Raw genomic sequence first — 23,702 nt, forward strand, 5'->3', positions numbered from 1 at the left:
CTGAGCCCAGCCCAGCCCGGGGCGCTCCCGGGACTCAGCCCGCCCGCCCGGAGCCAGGTAAGCGCGGCCCGGCCGGGGACAGCCCCAGCGTTTGCGGGCACCGCCCCGCACGGAATTTCTGCTTGGCTTAGATAGAACTGGCCCTGGGAGGCTCAGCCCTGGACGAAGAGCAGCCGCTTAATCCTCCGTGCTCTGGCTCGCCCTGCGAGGCTCGCTCCACAGGATTATTTAGAGAGGACTAAGTGTCCCCCAGGCTCACAGCCCTGAGAGCTCTGGAGTCTCGGCAGCAGTTTGGAGAAAGCAGGGCACCCTAGGCAGGAGGCACAGCCCTCGGAGCTGGAACTCCATCGAGGCTCATCCCAGCATCCTGCAGGATGCAGCCCTGGCACCTCAGCTCAGGATCAGATGAGCAATTAAATTTTTAGCGCTGTGCTAAGCTCAAGATAGAAATAAATCAAACACCAAAAGTGATGCTCATGTCTTCTGGGAGTTGTGCAAACAGTTCAGTTTCTCAGTCTGGCAGGCAATGCCACTTCCAGCAGTTAGCAGCAAGTATTTGTTTAATCAGAATTTTGTATCATATGCTCTCCATAACCAGATCTATCCTTTTTCTACAGAGAAAGAATTGGAGTGCTCTACAACCGGAGATTAATTTTAATTAGTAAAGTTAAAATGCCTCTCTGCCTTTTTTTCCTCAGCCAGTTTCTAAACTTCTCCTAGACTCACACTGGACTAGAGCTCTTCAACAAGTTCAGATGAAATCCCTTAGTATATTTACTGTTCTTCCCCTCTCCATGCAGCAGAACACTTACTGTTACCAGTTACTTACAAGTTCAAGCCCTATATTCTTCTAAGCCAACTGGGGTATCAGTAGCTCAGTCAGGTACAAGCAGTAAAATTGCAGTATTCACTTACACCTATTTCTATATTTCTGCAAAACTCCTTGAAGTAATGAGATGTACGGCAATAAGGGACAGCAGGATTCTGCCCAGAGCATGCTACAGTTCAGGGTAAATTTCCATCACTTCCAAAAGTAGCAGCACTCATTGAATTGTGTTTTGCAGCATAGCAAGGGAGAAGGTAGTAAATTGGCTCAGGAAAATCACAGGTTGAGTGTATAAAGAGGGAATTTTTTGTATAGGGAAGCCTCTTCTCTTGTCACTTGCACAACCCACAGCACTAATATGATTAGATTTTTGTCTGAATAGGAGGATTAAGTATGGCCTGAAGCAGGTAATTACCATGATGATGTAGAAAGGCTTTTTTGGGTCTATTTTAGTGTCAGAAAAATGTTCCATACTCCTGACTATGGCAGTTCATTTTGCCTGTTGCCACCATAATCTTTAAATTACAGCCTCTTTCAAAATATTAAGTGCCTACAAATTCAGCTTTTGCTCATGTATTAAGAGTTTAAAATATGTACCTTTCCAGCAGGAATGTGGTATTTCTGTTCCTCTCTTCAACTTGAGCTACATAGCAGAGAAAAATCATTTGTGATTGTGTGCTTCCTAGTTTATCTTGTTGAACTGACAAAGCAAAGTGGCCCTGTCCAATTAAGAAGTCACATTTATCATTAAATTTGAATATAGCTGGTTTCATTCTCCTCTTTCTTTTGTCTTAGTAATAGATGGAAACAGAGATAATTTTTGCACTGGGGGAGAGCAGAAGTGTGCTCATTTTCTATGGGGTAAGGTGTCCTGCCTTCCTGCTTTGAAACAGCATCTTCTGGGCTGGCCAGCATGTGCAAACTGCAATTAGAAGTTACTGATTTAAAATACCAGCCTGAAGTGTCAGTACCCACAGCAGGGCAGAAGTGAAGAGAGTGCTGCTTTTAACTTGCAAATACCACAACTCAACAACCTGCATTTTACAGTCCTCTTAGAACAGGAAAGTGAATGATGGTATTTGTGTTTCCTGAATAATATTAATTGTATTAAATATTGGAAAACATATTTAATAATTTCACTCTGTGTCATACTATAAAAACAGAGGCAGATGCAGAATGTAAACATGGTGATGACTTTACACTTTCTAAAAATGTATGGACTGACAGGGAAATCAGTGTCAGAGTTAGCGCCCTTTTTAAAAAATTCTATTTTGGATTATGGGCACTGACTACATTTTTCTACTCCTAAGTTTTCTTCTCTGTGGTAATTTTATCCTCCATGTTTGTTAAAGGAGCATATTTAAGTAGTTCTTTTCTCTGGCACTGCCTATTGTTGAACACAGTAATTAATGTGGTAATTTAAAGTTACATAAATTACAAACTCTCATTCCACTGTCCTAGTTAAAATCTTGTTTATACAAAGGCATTACTTTAAACCATTTTAAGCAGTCACAAATTACTCCTATTTGCTCATTATCTCTCTTTTTTCTCTGGAACTTCTTGTGTTCCAGAAGTTATTATAGTGTCACCAGTAGTATTCATAAGCTCACCTGTGGCTTTAACTGCACAATTTTAGGGGTCTTAATCACAGTCTAAGAACCATGCACTTGTTTGAGTTGTTGACATGTTCTCTGCACCTTAAGTATCCTATTCTGCCTTGGTGACTTCATAAAAGGTCGTATTTGTCTTGATGTGGATACAGAACACGGATATTTATGCATTGCTTTAATCAAATACTGCATCTGACTTACATGGTTAGTATTGTGCATTTTTTAAACTGAATTTAGTGGTTTTCTGCTAGGAGACTACCTCAATGAGAGGAAAGATCAACTAAAATTGAATTTGGATATGTTGTATGTAAAGTTGAGTAGGAGAGATGGATTATCAGGATTCATTGGCCTGCAGATGGATCTGCCTGGGCTTTACGTTGGACTCATGAAAAAAAAGAGGACAAATGACCAGCTGGGAAGGGTGGTGGACAGCAGAGCAAAGTATTGCCCTCAGCTGTTTCTGACAGTGGTGCTGGCAGCACAGCAACATCTCTGCAGAAGGAGAAGCATAAACTGAGAATCTTTTCAGAGCTGCCAGCGTGGTGAGATGGGAGCTCACAGCTGGGAGGGTTGGGTGAAGCTGCAGCCTGGCCACCACAGACCCACAGCAGCCTGCCTGTCCTGGAGGCTCTGTGGCATGTCTAGCTCCGTCTCCAGCCTCTGGGTAATCTTGGCTCAGTTTTCAAGCCTTATCTAGTTTATTGCTGCTGTTTGTTCCTCCTGCTTTCAGCTGCACAACAATTCCACCAGAAATGCAGTGACACACATGTTGTGTTTTACCCTGTGTTCCTCTCAAAAAATAATTAGGAATTTTTCAGTATTATTGGATAGAAGTTCACATTTTTGGACAGCTAGTCCTAAAGGTGACTGTGGTGTTTTTAAGTCAGCCTCTGCATTTTAGGATCAGGTTTGAGAAGATAAAATGGCAGAATATTACAAAGAAACATACTTCGAAGTCTCACGGAATTCTGAAAACAGAGTAAAAAACATGGATCGCATTTGAAGAGAGAGAGAGAGAGAGAAGTGGAGGAAAACATTACATCATTCTTTTCACAATTGTAGGGTCAGTTTCCACAACACCAACAGGAATAAAGACATTGCTATGGCTGAGTATTTAACCTCACCTACTTACATGGAATTAACTTTTCATAAAAGATAAAATTTTTGCATGTGAGCACAAGGTGAGTTCAAATGCATTTGAGAGTTTGAGTAGGTGGCAGCCTCATGTATGCTTTGAGTCTCAAGATGCACAGAGCACATTCATGAAGCTGAAACACTGCAGCCTGAAGAACAGAGAACAGAAAGGCTCCAGGAGAACTATTTCAGTGCAATTGTGGCTGTATGTAGGAAAGTTACCAATCACAGTATCATTTTCTGTCTCTTCTTTCTGATCCCAAACACCCTAGCAGTGAAGAGCAAGCCAGCAATGTCTTGCTAATGACAGTATTTCTTTCCATTCCCTTTCCATTAACGAATTTGTCTCTTAAGATCACTTTCACCAATAGACAGTCTACTCAGAACACTCATTCCATGTTCTGTACCATTTTCTAAAATGCATCCTTTGCCAACATAAGAAAACAAAATAACCCTAAAATTGCCAGATATACCCTGGAAGGATCTTTGTCACTTTGGAACATTTTGGGGAATTTATCCCAACTCCCCTTGTTGGTCAAATTTGTTATTCATACTTAACATTTTTTTACCACAGCTGTAACAAAAGAAAGGAGGTTATCTTGGCTGTAAGTCCTGTAACAGCTGATTGTTTGAGACAAAGTACATATGAAATAAAATTGTTGGTCTAATAAGTTTTGGTCTTCAGATAAATGACGGATTATACTAAAATTACTCTGAGCTTTCAAGTGAATTGCAACAAAGGACAGGAAACTATCATGTTCCAAATGACATGCTGTTAGTGTTCTCTGCTGCACCATCATGTGAAAGAACTATGCCTTTTGGCCTTCGCTCAGGTGTCTTTTAAAATTTTTATTCCATTTGCGTTTTGTTTGATAGCAAAAGTGTCCAGGTATTCAGTACATAACAAGGCCAGCTAGAAGGGCTTGTTACTGTGTGTGGTGTTTATCTCCTTTCATTGCAGCTGAGCAGCATTTCTCTTGCAGGCACAGGGAACGGGTAATAACCGAAGACGCCTCACAGCAGGAAAGTGAGATCAGATTGGCAGTGCAGCAGTGAGTGCCATGATTGAAGACAAGATAAAAAGCAGGCTACAGCAAAAGGTAACTGGCAATATCTGAAGAAACTTGTGCTGAATTTGGACAAGGTCAATATTTAGACAGTATTTCACTGCTTGAGGTGAAAGCTATAATTAGGGTTAGAGCCAGAACAAAGAATGATATAGCTAAACTCCTAATTTCAGCTAATTCACCTATTCCTTTCTTTACTTCTAGATCATTCAACTTTGTGAGTTACTGATAGATCCTTGGCTAGTACAATCTAATAATCAGTAGATGAAGTATAGGAGCAGAAATAGAAATTAAAATTCAGTGGGTTCTTGAATCCACTCAGTTTTCAGAAAACAGAGAGGAGAACACTGAAGAGGAGTGGTGTGCCTCAGCATTTCTAGCTGAGAGGGACACACGCAAATAAGTGAAACATTCCAGAAAACCACTGAACAGCTGTACTTCCATGATGGGGGGCTTACGCAAGGAGAAAAATGCACAAGTTGACTTCTCTAAAAAATGTTCTGTTGGCAGCCTGCCTCCATTTAACTCTGCTTTAGCATCAGCACAGCCTGGCCAGAGCCTTTCCTCGAAGCAGGCAGCACATGATGTACAAAGATGCAGCCTGGGCTTGTTTACTGAGAAACCATTGGTTTGTTGAGAAACCACACATGCCCTTCCCAGTCTACATTTATAAGAGGTACATTGCCCTTTCATCTTTTTCTTTATAAACTCCTATTGGTTTTCATCTTTTCTCCTTTCTCCACTCATTCGTGTTGCCCAAGCCTATGTATTTATATAGCTTTAATTTCTTCCCCTGCCAAGGGGTAAGTCTGCTACTACTGGAGTGGCTCAGGGTTTGTTTTCTCCATCCTCAGGCTATTTGATGTGGAGAAATGGAAGGCATGGGACAAGAATCAACATGTGTTGTCAAACTGGGACTCTAGTTGTGCTGTCTTTATTGTTTTCCTCTTGGTTTTGTTATTAGCATATTAGACTAGATAATTACAGCTTTTCTCAAATCAGGTAAAAAAATTTTTCACATGATCTTCCTAAAAAGCACTTTAAAGAAAAAGGGTTCAAAATAATTTTGCCTTCAAATAAATTTTATGATGCCATTCCATGTTCTTAAACATAACATTAAAAAAAAAGCCATGTCAGTGAGGGACAACCACACACCCAAGGAATTGCACAGTAATTTCCTAGCACTAAAGTGAAGCTCATTCAGCATCTCTGGGAGGGCACAGAACTACCCCTTCTGGGCTTCTCTGCACTTTTGTTTGCTTGAGAACTGAGACTGCACCTGCTTGAGGATGCAGTGATTCACAGCATCATGGATTAGCTCACTCCAGCTGTAACAGCTGTCTTTGTTTTGCTGTCTCTGGCTGGTCCTCAGTACCCACAAGGAACATCTCAGGACAGCAAAGAGTTCACCAATTAATTTTATTTTCAAAATACAGCAATAAATTTTACTTTGGGGGGGGAAAAAACAGGAAACAAGCTGTACAAATTTGTCAGAACATCTATTTTGGGATCATTCTATTAAGTGCGCTGCCTTCCAGACAAAGCACTAAGGATCATAGTAACTTGTTTTTCCATGGGTGATAATACCTTTCACACTGACATGGATTAAGGTGTCTATGTTTGACCTTTCCTTCTCTTTGATTAACCCCTTAGAAACTCACTAGTTCAATTGACTCATATATTCTCAAATTTTCTTCTAGTCCTCATAATGATCTGCCCTTAAGAGGAGTTTTGTGCAACTGAAAGCACAATTGGGCCTCTATGCTTTCAGTGTTATACCTACCAACTGTTACAATGATACTAACTTCTCTTGGGCTTAGCTACATTACCATTTTAAAAGATTTTTTTTGTCTGAATAAACTCTTGTACTTTGCCAGTTACTCATACTGTTTTCTTTCCTTTCTGCCTTTGGTTCCCTTTTTCTGACCCTAATGAGCGATTCATTAAGAAGCCTCCATGCTGATCTTTTGCTTTTAATCTTTTAACTTTTCCCTCCAGGCTGTTCCTAACATTCTCATTTAGGGAAGAAAAGTCTTTTCTGAGGGGTATTGCCATTGTGTGATATTTTCCCACTGTAAGGATGTCTAAATTAATTATATAATAAGAAAAGTAATCAAGTGTCTCAGTCAGACACAGTGAACCAAATCCTATTACAGATGGCTGAATTACAAGACAAAGCTTCCTCTGAACTAAGGTGTTGAAATCTAACATCCATTTCCTTGCCCAGAAATCCACAATACATTGCCTTTGCTTCTTCAGTAAGACAAACACTATTTTTCAAAATAAAAAAAGAAAAAAGTGTTCAATGCAAGGTTTGCTTTCCTCAGAGCTGTAGCACTGACTGGTGGGAAGTTACATGGAAATCACTAGCCATGACACTGGAAATGTAGTGATAAAGCTTTCACATTAGCTAGTTTAGTTACCATGACAGACACTTAAGTGATTCTGGTTTGTCTGTGCCCACATAGAAATGCTGCATCTGCACACATGTTTGTATGGCAATTCATGTCTTCATTACTCAAGCAAAAGATTCTGTTTCTAACTTTAACCACGTTGGTGAAAGGTAACGGGAATGGGATTCGTTAGAGGGAAATTCTATTTAGGTAGCAATATGCAACATGAGCTACTCTCAGTCAACTCATCTAATTTCCATTAGATTAGAAAGTGGAACACCTCTGTACAGAGGGGATCTCTCCATTTCTGGAGTAGAAGCAGAGAATTTTCAGTGTTTCTTTTCCCTCCTGCTTTTTGATTAGCCATCATTAGAGATGAAGGTAATTGCTCTGCACAAAGCATTTCTAAAGCCTATCATTCATTAATTTACATTTGTCTTCTGTAGCTGGGGGGGAAGCAGGGGGTTGGGTGGGGAGTGGGATGTAAAAATAAAAAGCCCATCCTGCATATTGAGGCTGTAAAGCTCATAGGTGTATCATAACCCAACCTGGTGATTTAGCTCAGTGGCAGGAAAATGTTCTTTTGAGGATTAACATACCAGGTAAGGCTTCAACACACATCAGAATGTTGCCATGCACATCAAAATGTTACTGATCTGCTTTACAGCTTGAAGCAAATCTATGTAAGCTCTCTGGTGGCACCTTTCTTGCTAGTTTACAGGAGGGTACAGAAAAGCAGTTCCTTGAACCAGAAAAGTAGAAGTTATTTTCAGAGTTTGTTGCTGATGGCATTAGTATCTCACCTTTAGCTAAGACATGTTGTTCAGGAGTGCAAATAAACTGCATACATGGTCATTTTTGCCTCTATCTTCTTGCTCAGCAGCAGAGCTACATGACTCTGAGAGAGGGGCAAACGACACTGTGGTCTCCGAATAAAATAAACTACTGGAAAAAACAAGGAAGCCTCAATTTGGACTTACTATAAATTCCACAAAGTGCTATCACCTCCCAACTCTGTCTACAAAACTATTAGCTGTGTCCCCTACCCTTCTTCCTAGAAATATCCTTGCCTAGAGGGAGCAACAGAAACCTAATTAAAACATTACTTTTGGTACATTTATACTAGTAACACCACTGATTGAGTTGTGTCTTTCACAGTAAAGCTGTAAGGCAAAAAGAACAAAGATCAAGAAAAATCCTTTTCTCCCAGAAGTAGGGAATTTGGTTGTTGAGGAAATAGTTGAAGTTTTGGCCTTTCCATTCCATTTTCTGTTGTAATCTTTGCCAGGATCAGAAAAGGTTCTGACAGTGATTGCATATTGCTGTGGGCATGTCACTCATGCAGTAACCATTTTATGATTTAGATGCATAATTTATGATTTATATGCATGAAATACCTTTTTCTGCTTAACTATTAGCAACCACTAATACAACCCAGAGTTTAAGCTTATGTAAATCTTGGTTGTTTTTACCTAGAGGCTGGCAAGCAAGCTCTGTCTGGCAGTTATAGCAGTTTAAGGAAGTAACCTTTTCCCCCCATAAGGCCACTCTCCCCCTGACAGCTCCCTTCTGCTGGACAAGTGCAACCACTAAGACTGAGATCCAGACCATGAAACTTCAACTCTTCCAGCGCTGGATGCATTCCAGCTAACATTCCTTACAGCAAGAATAGGATCAGAGACCAGTGGTACTCAAAACAGCACATAAAATGTATTATTAAGCTCTACTTGCTTGAAATTACACTAATATAATGACATTTCTCCCACAAGCTGGGCAGGAGGAATAGTTGTTACTGCTATTTTTTGCACATTGAAGAAGGAACCCTCAAGCTTCAGGGAAGAAGACCATTAACTTAGGGCAGACTCAGAGCTGTAGGGAATGTCCTGTAAGCTAATTGTGATTTATATAGGATCTGAAAGGAGGTGAGATACCCCACTCCTGTACCTGAACTCTGCCCTTAGAACTGGCCATGATAAGCTGTGCTCACAGCAGTGCTTTTTATTTCTGTATGGTTCTTTCTTTCTTGACTCTCCACAGCATTTTTAATATCAGACAAATATAGATCTGGATCAAGGCCAGAAATAATGTAAATTCCCTTACTTCTCAGATTGGAGGCATTCACAATCGAATCTTATGGTGCATTGCATATGGAAGCAATGGAGATATTTCAGATGTGAGGTTAGGTATCCATTTGTGCAGGATGTGCCATGCAATGCAATGCAAAAACTAAGAAAAAAAGCCCGCAAAAAAACTTTAAAACTTCTTAGTCATGGAACTAAGCTATGAAGAAAGAAACTTAAAATTCATCAAACTATTTCACTTGCACTTAATAAACCTGAATTTGATTTCTGTCTTTTATTAAAAACAATCACATGGGACACATTGTATTTTATATAGGCAATCCCAACTGCAATAAAGGAAGTGTGTTAATGCATTCATTCACTGTCAGAGGAAGTAACCATGCAGCATGTAACCTTTCACAGCTCAAACTCATCGTTTTATTCATTCTGGGATTGATGGCTTAATTCTGGTTAATTATTGATTTTTACAGGTACTTCCAAATACCCTTAAGATACTTCATAACCCAGCATCGAATTTGAAGTTATAAACCTGCAGTAAAATGTGTATTCATACTGAAATATTACATTGTGCTATTGTTAAAATCTGCGATTCAAAAAACTTTTCATGTCAGTGCAGAAAACCTTAGAAATTCCAGTCCTACATTGTTCTGAAATATCTTTATCTTTCATTTACTTGCATCTAATGTGCAGCGAATGACATTGTGAGCAGTATGAGGCAACAACATGGTCCTGAGGAGCAGACCACAGGTTAGCCTGCTGATTATTGATCATTTTTATCTCCCAGAAGGGTACCAATCTTCCTTTTTTGGCAAAGCTAATGGCTAGAGCAGAGGTGCAAAATCCTATGCTGGATGGTAGCTGATGCACTCATTTCAAAGTTTTAATTTGCTGCCTACATGTCTTCAGCCTCTTCTACAGAAAGAGACAATTCTTTCCCTTGTGTTACAAACAAGAGCAGCGACTGCTTGCTGCTATAACAACTAATTCTCATATTTAAAAACTAATTTGGCTATAGGTTTAATAAACTAGATGAGGAAAAGATGATATTCATTTCTGTCAAGACAGACCAACCAAGGTGACAGGACACCATGAGAATCCCCTTTCAAACACCATCTTTTCTGAAGTGTAGCATTGTGATGTTTAGTTTCAGAAATACTGAAATAGAACTATTAATCTAGAAATCTATTTTACTTTGTTTATTTAATTATCTTTTCAGTTCTAACTTACTGCTCTGGGGAGAATTTTATATTCATATCCTTAAGGTTATATGATACCTAAAACATATTAAACACCAGAGAGTTTGCAACACATTCATGCAGCCTTGGTCAAAGAAAGAAAACAGAGATTGTTCTGATGATTAAAGGAGAAAAAAGAGACCAGAAAATTAAGCAGAAAAGTCTAAAATATCTGGCATACACTGTCAATCCAGGGCCAGCACTGTCTAAAACCACCACCCCAGTGATCCTCCACAAGAGATTAAACACACTGCATGCTGACAGTGCTTAATCTTTCAGTGTTTTGGAGTCCAGTTCTACATGGATTCAACCCAAGAATGTTTTCCTTACCCTTAACAGCAGAGAAAACAAATATGCGCATATAAGAGGAAATCAATGTTTACATTGAAACTTAAATCTAGAGAATCCTAATAATGAAACCTATAAACTAAAAGAATTCTATTTACTATCTGCTTTGTCTGGCTCTAACGAGTGCCCTGTTGATCTGTCAGTCCACAAATTATGTAAAAAAAAAAAAATTCCCCATAATCATTGCTATGGTAGCAATCACTAAGTTCTGGTGAGGTTGAGAAACCCTAGTGAAGTTGAGCAATCCTTTCTTGGCATTAACTTCTACAAGTAAAATTTTATAGAGGTATGTACATCAGGGCTTCCCAGATTCTGGGGAAAAAAAAGGAAAAAAAACCAACAAACACATTCACAATCTGGGGATTGATAGTTAGCTTTGTCCAAAGAGCTAAGTAGTAGGAAGAGATTTCCAGTCTTCCTGGACTCTGCCTGCACAGTGAGAGTATATGCAAACAACAGTCCAAACCTTCCCTGCTACTGCAGCTGCTCTCATTACAGCTGTGACAGCGTTACACTGTGGATTGCTAAAAAGAGCAGGAAAATGTCATATCTTACATTGTAGTATTTTATCATTTAATGTCCAAAAAATATACTTCAAAGATTTTGTTCATCCCTCCACAGCCCCATAAATTAATGTTTGGAAATGACCTTTCACTTATGCCAATTTTTGCCACATAGATTTCTAACACAAAGTGTAAGTGTGCAAATAATAATTAGATTTCTTTATTCCTCATTTTAAATCTAGCCAACTGCTTGCTGGTTTTCTATCTCTAGATATCACTTCCATTCTCTCTAAATGCTCCTATTTTTAGCAACCTAAAGATATACACACTGTATGCTTGTACCCAAACATCCCTTAAGTGCACAGAGATACACTGACACTGAATGACCCATTGGACATAAATACAGGACAAGATACTCATTAGTCCAACTCATCTGGCACAGGACACTAGAGTTTATAATTTTTTTGGTTCTAGTTTGCTTGCTTACTATTTTCAATGAAATAAATCTCATTGTGACATTAACAACCCTTCTGCTCCATCTGAATGAAAAGCTGTTTGCCCTTTCCAGCATTAGGGAACTATTTAGGTAAACACATAATTTGAAAGAGAATAGCAGTATCATGCACTGACATTGTCCAAAGAGGTAATGACAAATCCAAGCATATTAGTAAAAGTGGGGTATGGTGGTAGTGTAAAAACTATTAAATATGTTTCTATTTTCAAATTGTTAAATTGCTTAACAGTCATAAAATGTACACATCATTTGGATAACACTGTGTAGGCTTGTGTTACCTTTCAATTTCTAAAAGCATGTAAGCTTCAAAAAAAGAGTAATTATAAAGTGTCATTTTCAGCAGTAAAAAGATCTTCATTCAAAATTGGCAGATATTTGGATTAATAACATGCCTAGTTAGATCTAAAATAATCTTAGTTGAATAAGTAGGTGTCACTATTTTTTTATCTGCATTGCTAAAGTGAAGTTTCTTTAAAATATTCTTCTTCGTTTATGTCACAGAGACAAACTGCGTATGTCTTTGAAAACATAAAATATCATAATCTTATTCTAAGTCTTAAAAGTGCAAGAACTGGACTGAAGGTTAGCAAAACCAGGAACGTGCCAGAATACAGGAAATTAGATAGAAGCTGCTAGATGCTAAAATAAAGTTAAAGTAGTTACCTCTGATACATTAAATTTAAATAAGTACAATGTTATATATTTTGCCTTATGTTTTCATCTTAAATAATCTTGAATGAAGGGGATATTTTGAAAAGTGATAGTACTTGATAGGAAATACAGACCTCTAGTGGTCAAAGTCTACATTATATGAGTTAAACTTGAAAGCAATTTAAATGTCACTGTGCTTAACTGTGTTACTTTCTTTTGCATTTTACTCCCCCATAATCATGCAAAATCATACACACCCCCAGTTTCACTGTTCAGACATTCCACAAGCATTGATTTTTCCCAGAGGAAAAAGTCCCTTCATCTGTCCTTTTTCACATAAATTTTATGACTGAAACTGAGTAGTTGAAAGATACTTGTGAAGTGAAGACAAAATTAATGAGAGTAGTCCACGAGAACAAACAGAAGATTGATGTTAATGCTTCTCAGAATAAGCTATAAAGCCATCCTACAGAAGGACAGGCTCTTTTGAAGTATGGCAGAGGAAATAAATACAAAGTTCTTACAGAGAAGGTCAGAGTACATAAACAGTTCACATTTGCAAGGTAACAGGAGCTTTTTTTCTGCTAGCACAAAAAAAGTAATAACCAATTTAGGTTTCGATTTTATAGAGAACCAAATCCTGAAAAGATCACAGGCAGATTATTTCCAGCTATGTGGAGCCAGCACAAGTAAAGCAGACCAGCTTGAACTCTTGCAAGGGGAAGGCACAAAGAATTCAAAAATAGGTTAGAGCATTAAAAAGATACATACTTTTAAATAAATAAAGCAAACATCAAAAAATTGACAGCAATTTCAACAGACTGACAGCTGCCTCAGCTGCACAGTTGTTAAAAGAAAATGCTACAGTACAAGGTCCTGCAAGTTCTGTTTGTTCTGATGTCAGACCACCTCCTGATCCAAAACTGCAGAGCAGCTTGACAGCTGCTGACACAGGTCTGCTGAGGTTTGCTTTGTGCTCTTGGTGTTTGTGAGCTGATGTACAGCCACTGTCTGGTGCTGTACTGCCTATCACAGCTCCTTTCCAGTAGTATTTTGATTTATTGGCGTTTGTCACAAAGTCAGATGCTGTCCTCAGGGGAAGGTACAAGCAGTGATGACAAGAACCCACTGTAATGGCCCCACAGTTGGAATCATGTACCCTTGTTTGTATTTCTCTTTCCCTTCACAATTCAGCCATCAACTCTGGATTAAAGATATTCAGGAAAGCCATCAGTGGGAAATACAGACTGGTAGAACTAGCTGAAGAAATAAGAGCTGGGAGAAAGGTAAATCTATGCCTTCACAATGATACTGCTCAGGAACTCCAGGAAAGCATAGAAGGTGCTGAAGTGTGGGTGTAAAATAGAAGTTGCTCTATTCATTAAGAACATGAGGAGAGAAAGGGTTACTCTATGGGATAGAAAAAGACCCCAAAAGCCTTTGCAATAAAGCATGTGTAAGTGTCATTACTTTCTCAGCAGTTAGAATAAATTAGGAAAGGGGGGCACTGAATTCTTAAGATAAAGAAAAGTTTATGCCACCAGAAAGAAATAAATATAGCTAATATACTGAACATATTGTGCCAAACATTTTTAATTCTCTTTTCTCCTCATGCAAAAATTTTACATAAAACCAAAATGCAGTATCCTCTTAAATAAGGAACTATCTTCTCATTTGTAAGGAAAGCAAATAGCCCACCCACTGTCAGAAGGAAAGTGCACATTATCTAGTGATAAGGTGGATGAGCTGTAGCAGGATTGGTCAGCCTGTATTTATTTAGTCATTGTCAAAGCAAATATTAAATACATTTTTGTTCAGAATCTGACTTGTGACACCTGCTTACCTATTTTTAGCTGACAAAGTTCTCAGAGAAAGCCACAGCCACTGCTATCTTATCTTTCAGTGCTGTTTACCTTGCATGAGCCCAGCATTCCTTGTTTCCACAGGCAGTTTAATTAGGATGCATGTTCGCCCAACAGAAGCAATAAATGGAATGGTAAATAGTAGTTGGTTGAGCAGTGTGAAGAATTTCATCACCAGTGACTTATGTAATCATTGTAATTAAAAAAGATAAAAGGTCAAACAGGACAGTACCTCAGAACAGGTACTTACTGCTCACCAGATAATTTGTTGGAAGTTGATGCCCACCACACCATTCACAGTCACAATTCAATCCTGTTAGAAAAAGCACCTTGTGTGTCAGCCTTAAAGTGATCCAATTATCATTATGTTAACACAGGTCATTTGAGATGCTTTACATGGAATTATCAATGTGCACAACCTAATGTACACATTTAACTGGCCAGCATCTGCTTTGCATGTGTGCAACCCTGATTCTGGGACAAGCAGATGAACTGTGGCAAGTGAGAATAACAGGAGAAACTGAAGGTGGTATGGGAATGAAATCACTGCCTGTGAGGAACTCACTGCTGCAGTGGCCCTCACACTACTCATGTCTTCCAAAAAAAAATTACCTTCTCCAGCTTTGAAGTTCCCCTAATGCTCTGAAGTTACAGTTGTGCTCAAGGAAGCAGATCCACCTGAGGCTAGCTCTGAAAGTTTAAAATTTCCAGGAAATTTAAAAATTCCATTTGGGATTAGCAGTGCCTTCCTTAGTGTGCTTCATTCTTACAGCTCCTATGAGGTTCATTCTCACAGTTCAGTTCATTCAGACAGTTTTCAGATACCCAGATGGCAATCCATATGTGTTTACCCAAAAGCAATCACATTACATATTTCTGATTCCTTGTCATTTACTGAAAATATTGATATTTTATTTTATAATTTATATTATAATTTATTTTAATTATTGATTGTAATTCCTTAGTATAATTTAAAAGTGGTAGCACACCAGACACATCATTTGCACAATTTCACTGATGTCAGTGTTACATCAAAACCTTTTACCTCCAGAAGGATTATACAGTCTCACAGAGGAAGATTGAGTATAATACTATTTCTTGACAAAATTCCTGATTCTTCATGGGAATCGTTCTGTCTTTTTTTATTTCCCAAGCACTCCAGAATATGCTCAGGCAATTCTCAGAGTGCCAGACAATCATTCCCAAGTGAATTATTTTTTATTTTAACACATTTCTAAAAATGTAATAGAATTACTGTTACTCTTTCTCAAAAGAACAAATGCTATTAATTAGTATCAGCTAAAGCTGCTACAGACATGAAACAGTACAGGTCACCATGTGGGTAGAAAAGGGAAATTAGAAGCAAAACAACACAATGCAGTACACTGAAGGGGTGTGTGAGGAGACCATGGGAAAATTGCCTTGGCATCTACCATTGCCCAGAATCAAGCCCACCAAAAGGGAATATTCACTACAGCTGTATTTGCCTTAAAGACTGAATCTGTCACTCAGTTCACACAGAGCTAAATTGTACCAGGGACTGGTGACTCCTCTCTCTGGGAAAGGTCTTGCCCAGGGCCTGACCCATGTTATTGCCAGTCAACTTGCACAGGTGATCTCCTGAGCAGAAACATCACTCCAGATTCCTACTGCAAAGTTCTGGGCTGTAATTTTAGTGGGTATATAAGGGAGCAAAGACTAAGTGACCGTGCTGCACCAGCCTGTAGCTGGGACAGGGCAAATGTTGCCAGACCTTGATGTTGCAGAACACATCAGTTACTGTCAAAGTTCCTTTCATAACCATAGATGAGATAAAAGGACTTATCTTGAAATCTTTCTATTGTGGTTTCCCTGTCCCAGGGATAGGCTGACCTTCCACAGAGCCAACACCTTGTATTTGAGATTTGGCACAGCTTAAAAGCCAGGTTTTGCTCAGGATGTACTAGAGTGCCACGTGTGATCAGAATAGCAAATTTTTCTTTCGGGTAGCTGTTTGCTTGGCTTGTTAATTTCTCAAACATGGCAAAAATAGTTGATGTCACTTTGAGACATCTATACCAACTGAAGCAACAAGACTAATACACAGAATGAACTGAAGGGACTGGGAAGTGTTGCATGGCACATCTTGACAAAGTGTCTATTAGTTGCATTTTACTAGATGCTCTCAACCTGATAGAATTATTACCTATCAAAAACCTAAATCTTGACATCACACTGCTAGCTTCGCAGAAATGAATCAGGTTATGAATGCAAACATATGCTACAACATAAGCTAAGATAGAGAAATAACAAGTCTTCAAAAGGCTAAGAGCCAAAGGGTGACCTTGCTCACAAGATGCTTCCTGCAACCCATATTCTGGGTTCAGTTCCCGGCTCCTTCAGATTTCCTGTGTGGGTTTTGATGAAACAAATCTGTGCCTCACTTCCCTATTATAAATACAGTCATTTGTAAAAAGATTCAGCTTCCAACAAGAGCCAGTCAAACACTAAGAGCCAGTCAAATTCAGCGGCATTTTGAACTTAAAAGGAACATCAGTGCAGAAGCACTCAAATAACGAGCAGCTGCATCTGTGACATCACTGCTATGTCTGTAAGGATGGCACCTTTGCTTTCTGAGTGCTTCTGTACTGCCCAGGGACTTAGGGTGGGTCTTCCATTTATAAAGGGTTTCTTTGCTGTTTGGGGTTTGCTTTGTTTTGGTTTAGAAGCCAAAGTATTTCAGTTAATCTTTGTTTTAAGCAGCACAAGTTAGGTTTGGCTTATAGCTGGATCCTGCAAGCAGCAATAAACACTACTCTGCCATAATGACTTTAATTTTTTTTAAACATACATTATTATTCAGGGAAGACTATTTGTTTTTAGACTCTGGAAAGTAATGAATATTAGAGTCACTTACACTGCATTACCTGCTTTCTAAAGTAATCAGTCATTAATAAAGAAATGATTCTTACAAAACACACAGGCCTTGGCAAACCAAGCAGGTGCCCTTTAAAGGAGATTTCATACCCTTCTGAACACTAATGTGATCCAGAAATACACCTTCAACTCTGTTACATAAATTTTGTCAGCAACTGAAAAAGTAATATGCTCCCCCTTGCACCCTTCTTAAACTCTTTGTACAGTAAATTAATGTACAACAGATCTGGACATGTCTGGATTTTCAGATTCTTTTTTCCCCTCACTAGTAGTTAAATGCCATCTTTCCAAGCCAGATGGGGAGCTAAGTAACCTCTGAATATTTAAGGTATTTTTGGTACAACAGAATACTAGACTGTGTTTTGATCTTTCTCCATGATGTAAAATTTTTCTCAAAGAATTAAGTTCAATGTATAAATAAATTTCTAGTGATTAATCTCAGAGATACAAATGAGTACCTAATCTAAAGTCGCTTATTTTCTTAATTCATTGCAGTTTGTATTTACATACTTAATTAGTATTCAGAGTGCTTAAGTTTAGTTTCTGAGATATCTGAATAACTTACCTCATTAAATGTGTCACCTATTTATGGAAAGAAAATAATCTAAATACTCTGCTGAATTTATAGTTATCTGCTATTTTCAGTCTCTCATGATTTTTGACATATGCTCACTAGTCAGTATTATTTTAATATGGAAGAGGTTTATGTTAAAAGTAATCTAAAAATGTTCAGCCTACTCCTAACATTCTTACCTCTGTTTTACTCTGCAAAGTCTGTATTAAAATAGAAATTGGTTGTTAAAACACTTGAAGATGGCTTATTTTCAAATTCAAAAACCTTGATACATTGTGTTAGACTTGAAAAAAACTTGACATTTAGTTGAGAACTGGTAAAAATTAAATTCCTGTCATAAATACTGTTTTTTTTCTCTTTTCCCCTCCTAGGTGTGAGCTTCATCTTTTCTCCCTGAAGCTAGGTTACAGCTGAGGAGTTCAAGATGATTCCAAATTACTCTACTGAAGAAACTGTTAAAAGAATCCACGTGGACTGCCCTGTTTCAGGTCGGCACAGCTACATCTACATTATGGTTCCAACTGTTTACAGCATCATCTTTATCATAGGCATATTCGGGAACAGCCTGGTCGTCATTGTCATTTACTGCTACATGAAATTAAAAACCGTAGCCAGCATCTTTCTGCTCAACCTGGCCCTGGCTGACTTGTGCTTTCTGATAACTCTGCCCCTCTGGGCAGCCTACACGGCCATGGAGTACCAGTGGCCTTTTGGCAACTGTTTGTGCAAGCTGGCCTCGGCGGGGATCAGCTTCAACCTGTACGCCAGCGTGTTCCTGCTGACGTGCCTGAGCATCGACCGCTACCTGGCCATCGTGCACCCGGTGCAGTCGCGCATCCGCCGCACGGTGTCCGTGGCCCGCGGCACCTGCGTGGCCATCTGGCTGCTGGCCGGCGTGGCCAGCCTGCCCGTCATCATCCACCGCAACATCTTCTTCGCCGAGAACCTCAACATGACGGTCTGCGGCTTCCGCTACGAGAGCAACAACACCACGCTCCGCGTCGGGCTGGGCCTATCCAAAAATCTGCTGGGCTTTTTAGTTCCTTTTCTGATCATCTTAACGAGCTACACCTTAATTTGGAAGACGCTGAAGAAGGCATATCAAATTCAAAAAAACAAGACTAGAAATGATGATATCTTCAAGATGATTGTAGCAATTGTGTTCTTCTTTTTCTTTTCCTGGATTCCTCATCAAGTGTTCACTTTTCTGGATGTGTTGATTCAATTACATGTAATAACAGATTGCAAAATCACTGATATAGTGGATACAGCTATGCCCTTCACCATTTGTATCGCTTACTTTAACAACTGTCTGAATCCCTTCTTTTATGTGTTTTTTGGAAAAAACTTTAAAAAATACTTCCTTCAGCTAATTAAATACATCCCACCAAATGTCAGCACACATCCAAGCCTCACAACCAAAATGAGCTCCCTCTCCTATCGGCCACCAGAAAATATCCGCTTGCACACCAAAAAGACTGCTGGGCCTTTCGACACCGATTGAGGCATTGCACAAAGTCCTCCTTTGGAACAGCCTTGTGTGTGAAGCACCAAGAACAGCAAGATTCATCTGCGGTCGTGAACATCACAGCTCATTACAGCAACACTGGATCACCTCAGAGAAATCATACTGGAAAGAGTCAGCAGCGGCCTTACAGCTTTCGTTGTAAAGAGGACTGCTTCGTTATCATTTCACTTTACTGAAAGCAGCCTAAGTGTTGGACAGGTGTGTCACAGTTCCTGCCACATCCCACTGTTTGCTTGCAACTATGAAAGAAGGGGAGGGAAAACTCCTGACTTAAGTTCACAGGTGTTTCAAAAGGAAGCACTTGTATAAATAACATTAAATGCAATGAACCTGACTTGCATATATGTGAGCTATTCTGTTGAAGAAGTGGAGCTTTTTTTTGTTTTGTTGGTTTATTTTTAATTACATAAATGTCCTATAATCATATTTATAATATATTTTCAAATATATGCTATATATAGAGGCCCAATTTTAAACTCAAATGGAAATTTAAGGTTCTTGAAATTGGTCTTATTCTGATTTATGCTACTATTTTTAATGGCAATTTTTTCATAATAATATATGCAATAAAATGCAGATTTATTTATTAAATATAGAATAAATATATTTTTAGATTTATATTCCTACTCATACATTTCAAACATTGCTTCAGAAATGTACATTTATATGTCAGTGGGTATTTTTGTAGTAGTTAACAAAATAACTGTGTATGTGCACAGAATTGGGGCTCACTCAGCCTTTCTTCATAACAAGCCACCCTGACTTTGAAGAACTTTATATACAGAGGGAGTTGACTCCATACTCTGTATGACTAAAATTTAAAAATTTCAAATTCCTGCACATTTAGTAAACTCATATACTGATAAGCAAGAATATGACAATGCTTATGCATCAGTTTATCTAATAATACCTTTAGTCCCATCACAAAACATCCGAGATCAAACTTTACTCTTGGTTTTTATGGAATTTCTCTCCATTTATTGAAAATTATGCCCAGAGTATTTTCTCCCTGTAGAACATTATTTATTTATATGGAACAAATTCAGATTTATACTAGCATAAATCAGAACTAAAGTCTGGCTCAAATTCTCAGTACAAATCAAGAGGAAGGGAGACAAGCACTGTGGGAAGTTTCTACCAATGATATCCTCATATGTGTCCTTTTTACCTCAAATAATGAACTTCAGATAATATTTATGCTTGATTCACACCCATTTATTGTCTTCAAAGATAAAGGAGTTCATAAGTACTTTTTGAGATTACAGAACTTTAAAAAATCCAAAACTTTACATATATCATCTAGAAAATTACATGCCCCTTGAGGATTTGTGGTATTTATTATCTTCAAAATCGTACATATAATGTGGCTTTGTCTCAAGTAGCGAGTGGTTGGATAATCCATATTTTCTGATTATCAAAATCAAAACACAACAAAACAGTTATTCCTGTAGTTTAATACTTTTTAAGGAAAAAATGGGACTACAGCCAGGTCTAGAAATCTTCCTACTCTTTCGTTCACCTATACTAAGGGACTTTTTTTTCAGTTTTGCCTTTGTTCATCCAGCTGCAAAAATGGGAACAGTGCATCTACTCATACATTGCAAGGCATTCTGAGTCACAACTTCTAAAGCTGTTTGATAAAAAAAACTCACCTTCATTAAAACTTTAAGTTAATTTAATTGCAAGCCAGCATCTTGACATTTGAAGCCTGAACATCATTTAACTATGGCATTTAAAGACATTTGAATTGTTATACTGAATACTTTGTGTTTATCTCATATGCTCACATGTGAGACAGCCATTTGCTTAAATTGGCAATAACCTCATGCATTATCAATAGCACCCAGAAGAGGACTGGTGCCCCAGCCCTCTCTAAGCTGACAAAAGGCTGGCAGAGATTGCCATTTATCTGTATTTTGTTCATGGACACACATGCACATGCTGAGCAGCATCAGGAGCTTCCCTTGGCAGAAGCATCTCTGTCCAGCCATAATTCTGCACACTGTGCTTGCCACCTGCTGGATGCAGCCACAAATTTGCTTTACATTTCAGATTTGTTACAGGAAGAAACAGCAACACTTCTCTGCCACCTGAAGGATCTAAAGATCCTCATTTGTGGCAAAACTCCTCTATAAATAAAACACAAACTTGTCCATCTGGGAGGCCAGTAATTTCCTTGACAGAGTCTAAGCAAGCATTTTCTCATCACCTGCTCATCCCTTTGGTCACTGAAACCCAGTGTCCCCAGTGACCACAACAGGGAGCTCATTTCAAAACATTGATTGCATTACTACAAGAGCAGTCTCAAAGAGAAGACGAAAAAAATCAAAGCCATTGGTTACTCATCTTGATAATTTCATGCCAGATCCTGCAGTTTTAAGAGGCTGTGTATCCTAAGCTACTGGTGCCACCTGCATCTGTCTGTGCCATGTGAAAGAGCAGGAGCATGCACATTCAGCTGGAGGGAAGGTAGGAAGGGATTGCACCTGGTGTGCTCTGAGGGCAGCACAGACCTTGAATCGATAGGCAAAGAAAGTGGAGGGGAAAGCTTTCCTAAATAAAGCAGGGAAATTTTTGTTCTCCTAAGCAGTAAGGAAACAATCATCAGCTGCCAAATATGCTAGCTCCTTAAAAGAAAAAAAAAATAAAACCAACAAATCAGCAGATACTGTAAAGAGCCCAGAGATAAAACTTTCCAGCAAGTCTAACTGGGCAACAGCAGAAAGTAAACTCCTTGGAGCACAGAGTTATTGTGTACAACCAGATGCTGCTGTTTCACAACACCCCAAACTGACAGCTAAGGGAAGAGCCCACAGGATGGACATCCACACCACTTCCATCATGTATCTGCAACCGAGGCAGGTGCTGGGAAATGTGTTATTGCTGAGCCTTACACTCCCCTGCCCACCTGTGCATGGGGCAGGCACAGGAGACAGTCTGGCCTTTGCTGGGGACCCTTGGCTCTGTGCTCCCTACTGAGGGGCAGAAAATCCTTTGGTGCAAGGACCTACCCAATGCCAGCAAAGAAGGGGGTAAGATTTGGCTCTGTATGACTTCGCCATCTTTGGTGAACTTTGCATTGAGTCTTCTTAATATCAAAAGAAAAACTGGCTGTAGATGTTTAAGAGCAAACTCCCATTAGCTTAAAAAACACAAGGTTAAAACTATTAATATGCAATAGTATGCAGTTAGTTTTAAAAGGAATATCCACAGTGCTTTTCATTCCTGTGATGACCAAAGTAAAATACTGCAAACTCTGAGTCTGTCCTTGTACCCTGCTGTTGTGAGGAACCCAAGTCAGTTCTAATGGGAACAGCATATAACCCTAAATGCAGGCATTACAGCCCTCATTCCACCACAACTTGATTTCTTTGAACGAACACCTTTTATTTCTGCTGAATAATTACTAAATTACATATTTGCCATGTACATGCATAACATCTATTTTTATTTATTGTGCAATAGTACTTTCTATGACTCATGTTTTGTGCTCTACTCCCTGCTTGCTTGCTCATTGTACACCCATCCTAAATCATACTGTATAATCTACACTGGTTAGCCCAAATTCCAACAAAACCATTACAGATAGAGCAGGAATTCATCTGGCTTCTTGGCCTAACAATTTCCTCATGTTTACATTGTTAATCAAGAGTTTGCAGAGTAAGCACAAGACTAAAAGTCCTTTACTTTGCCAGCATTACTATTTCTATTGTCTACGTGAAACTGTGACAGCAGCAGAGAATAGAGTAAGTTTTCTAGTTTTGCTTGAATAGCTTCAGCAAAGGTTTCTTTTGATAAACCTGACCTCCTTTTAAGTATACTAAAGTGCAGGTATTCCCAGGGAAATATTTGCCACTGAAAGAAGAAACAAATCCTTGGGAGAGGGTGGTTGAAGGCCTAAAACAGGGACTTGTTGAATTTGTAAATATTAAGTGTTAAATGTAAATATTTATTTTTGGTTTTGCAACAGACTGGGGGGAAAAACACACACAGACAAAAAGAATAAATCTTTCAGCTTAGTGCAAAGTGAGGGCTGTTCCATCCATCACTGAGTGCACCTCCACAGCGACCTCCCAGCCAAGGCTGAACTAACAAACCCTCAATGCTACAGCCCAGCTCAAGCTCAGTGTCACCAGCGAGCTCTGCAGATGTGGCAGGACACTCAAGGGATGGGGACAGAGCAGATCATGTCTGAGAACAGCATTGTGTGATTTTTTTGCTGAAATAGTGCCATGGGCACCAGCTTTGCAGTTGGCAAGTTAGATAACAAAATCTAGGTGGTTTTTTTTTCCAATATTTTCGTGCAGTTGTAATTTGTAACTCGTGGATGTTAAATGTTTTCTATTTCAATAGCCATGGTTTTATATCATAGAAGCTTACCTTGATTATATAAAAACTTTCACTGTCTGAAGTATTACTAAAACCACACAGGTCATCAATAAATGCCTTTGTGAAAGTCA

General features: G+C 38.9%; 1 protein-coding gene across 2 annotated transcripts; it reads left to right on the plus strand.

The window, feature by feature from the left end:
* Nucleotides 1-23,702, plus strand: AGTR1 (angiotensin II receptor type 1). Of its 2 annotated transcripts, XM_063166947.1 has the most exons (4): nucleotides 1-57; nucleotides 4,554-4,670; nucleotides 5,148-5,313; nucleotides 18,086-23,702. In XM_063166947.1, the coding sequence occupies exon 4, from the start codon at nucleotides 18,139-18,141 to the stop codon at nucleotides 19,216-19,218; it is 1,080 nt and encodes a 359-aa protein (XP_063023017.1). In that variant the 5' UTR covers nucleotides 1-57; nucleotides 4,554-4,670; nucleotides 5,148-5,313; nucleotides 18,086-18,138; the 3' UTR covers nucleotides 19,219-23,702. The 2 variants fall into 2 exon arrangements, with proteins under 2 accessions (XP_063023017.1, XP_063023016.1); XM_063166946.1 differs by lacking the exon at nucleotides 5,148-5,313.

This window comes from Melospiza melodia, chromosome 12 (assembly GCF_035770615.1).
Source record: "Melospiza melodia melodia isolate bMelMel2 chromosome 12, bMelMel2.pri, whole genome shotgun sequence".
Lineage (NCBI taxonomy): Eukaryota > Metazoa > Chordata > Aves > Passeriformes > Passerellidae > Melospiza > Melospiza melodia.

Excerpts from the sequence above, each read along its gene's own strand:
- AGTR1 (XM_063166947.1), top strand. The coding sequence starts at position 18,139 with ATGATTCCAAATTACTCTACTGAAGAAACTGTTAAAAGAATCCACGTG.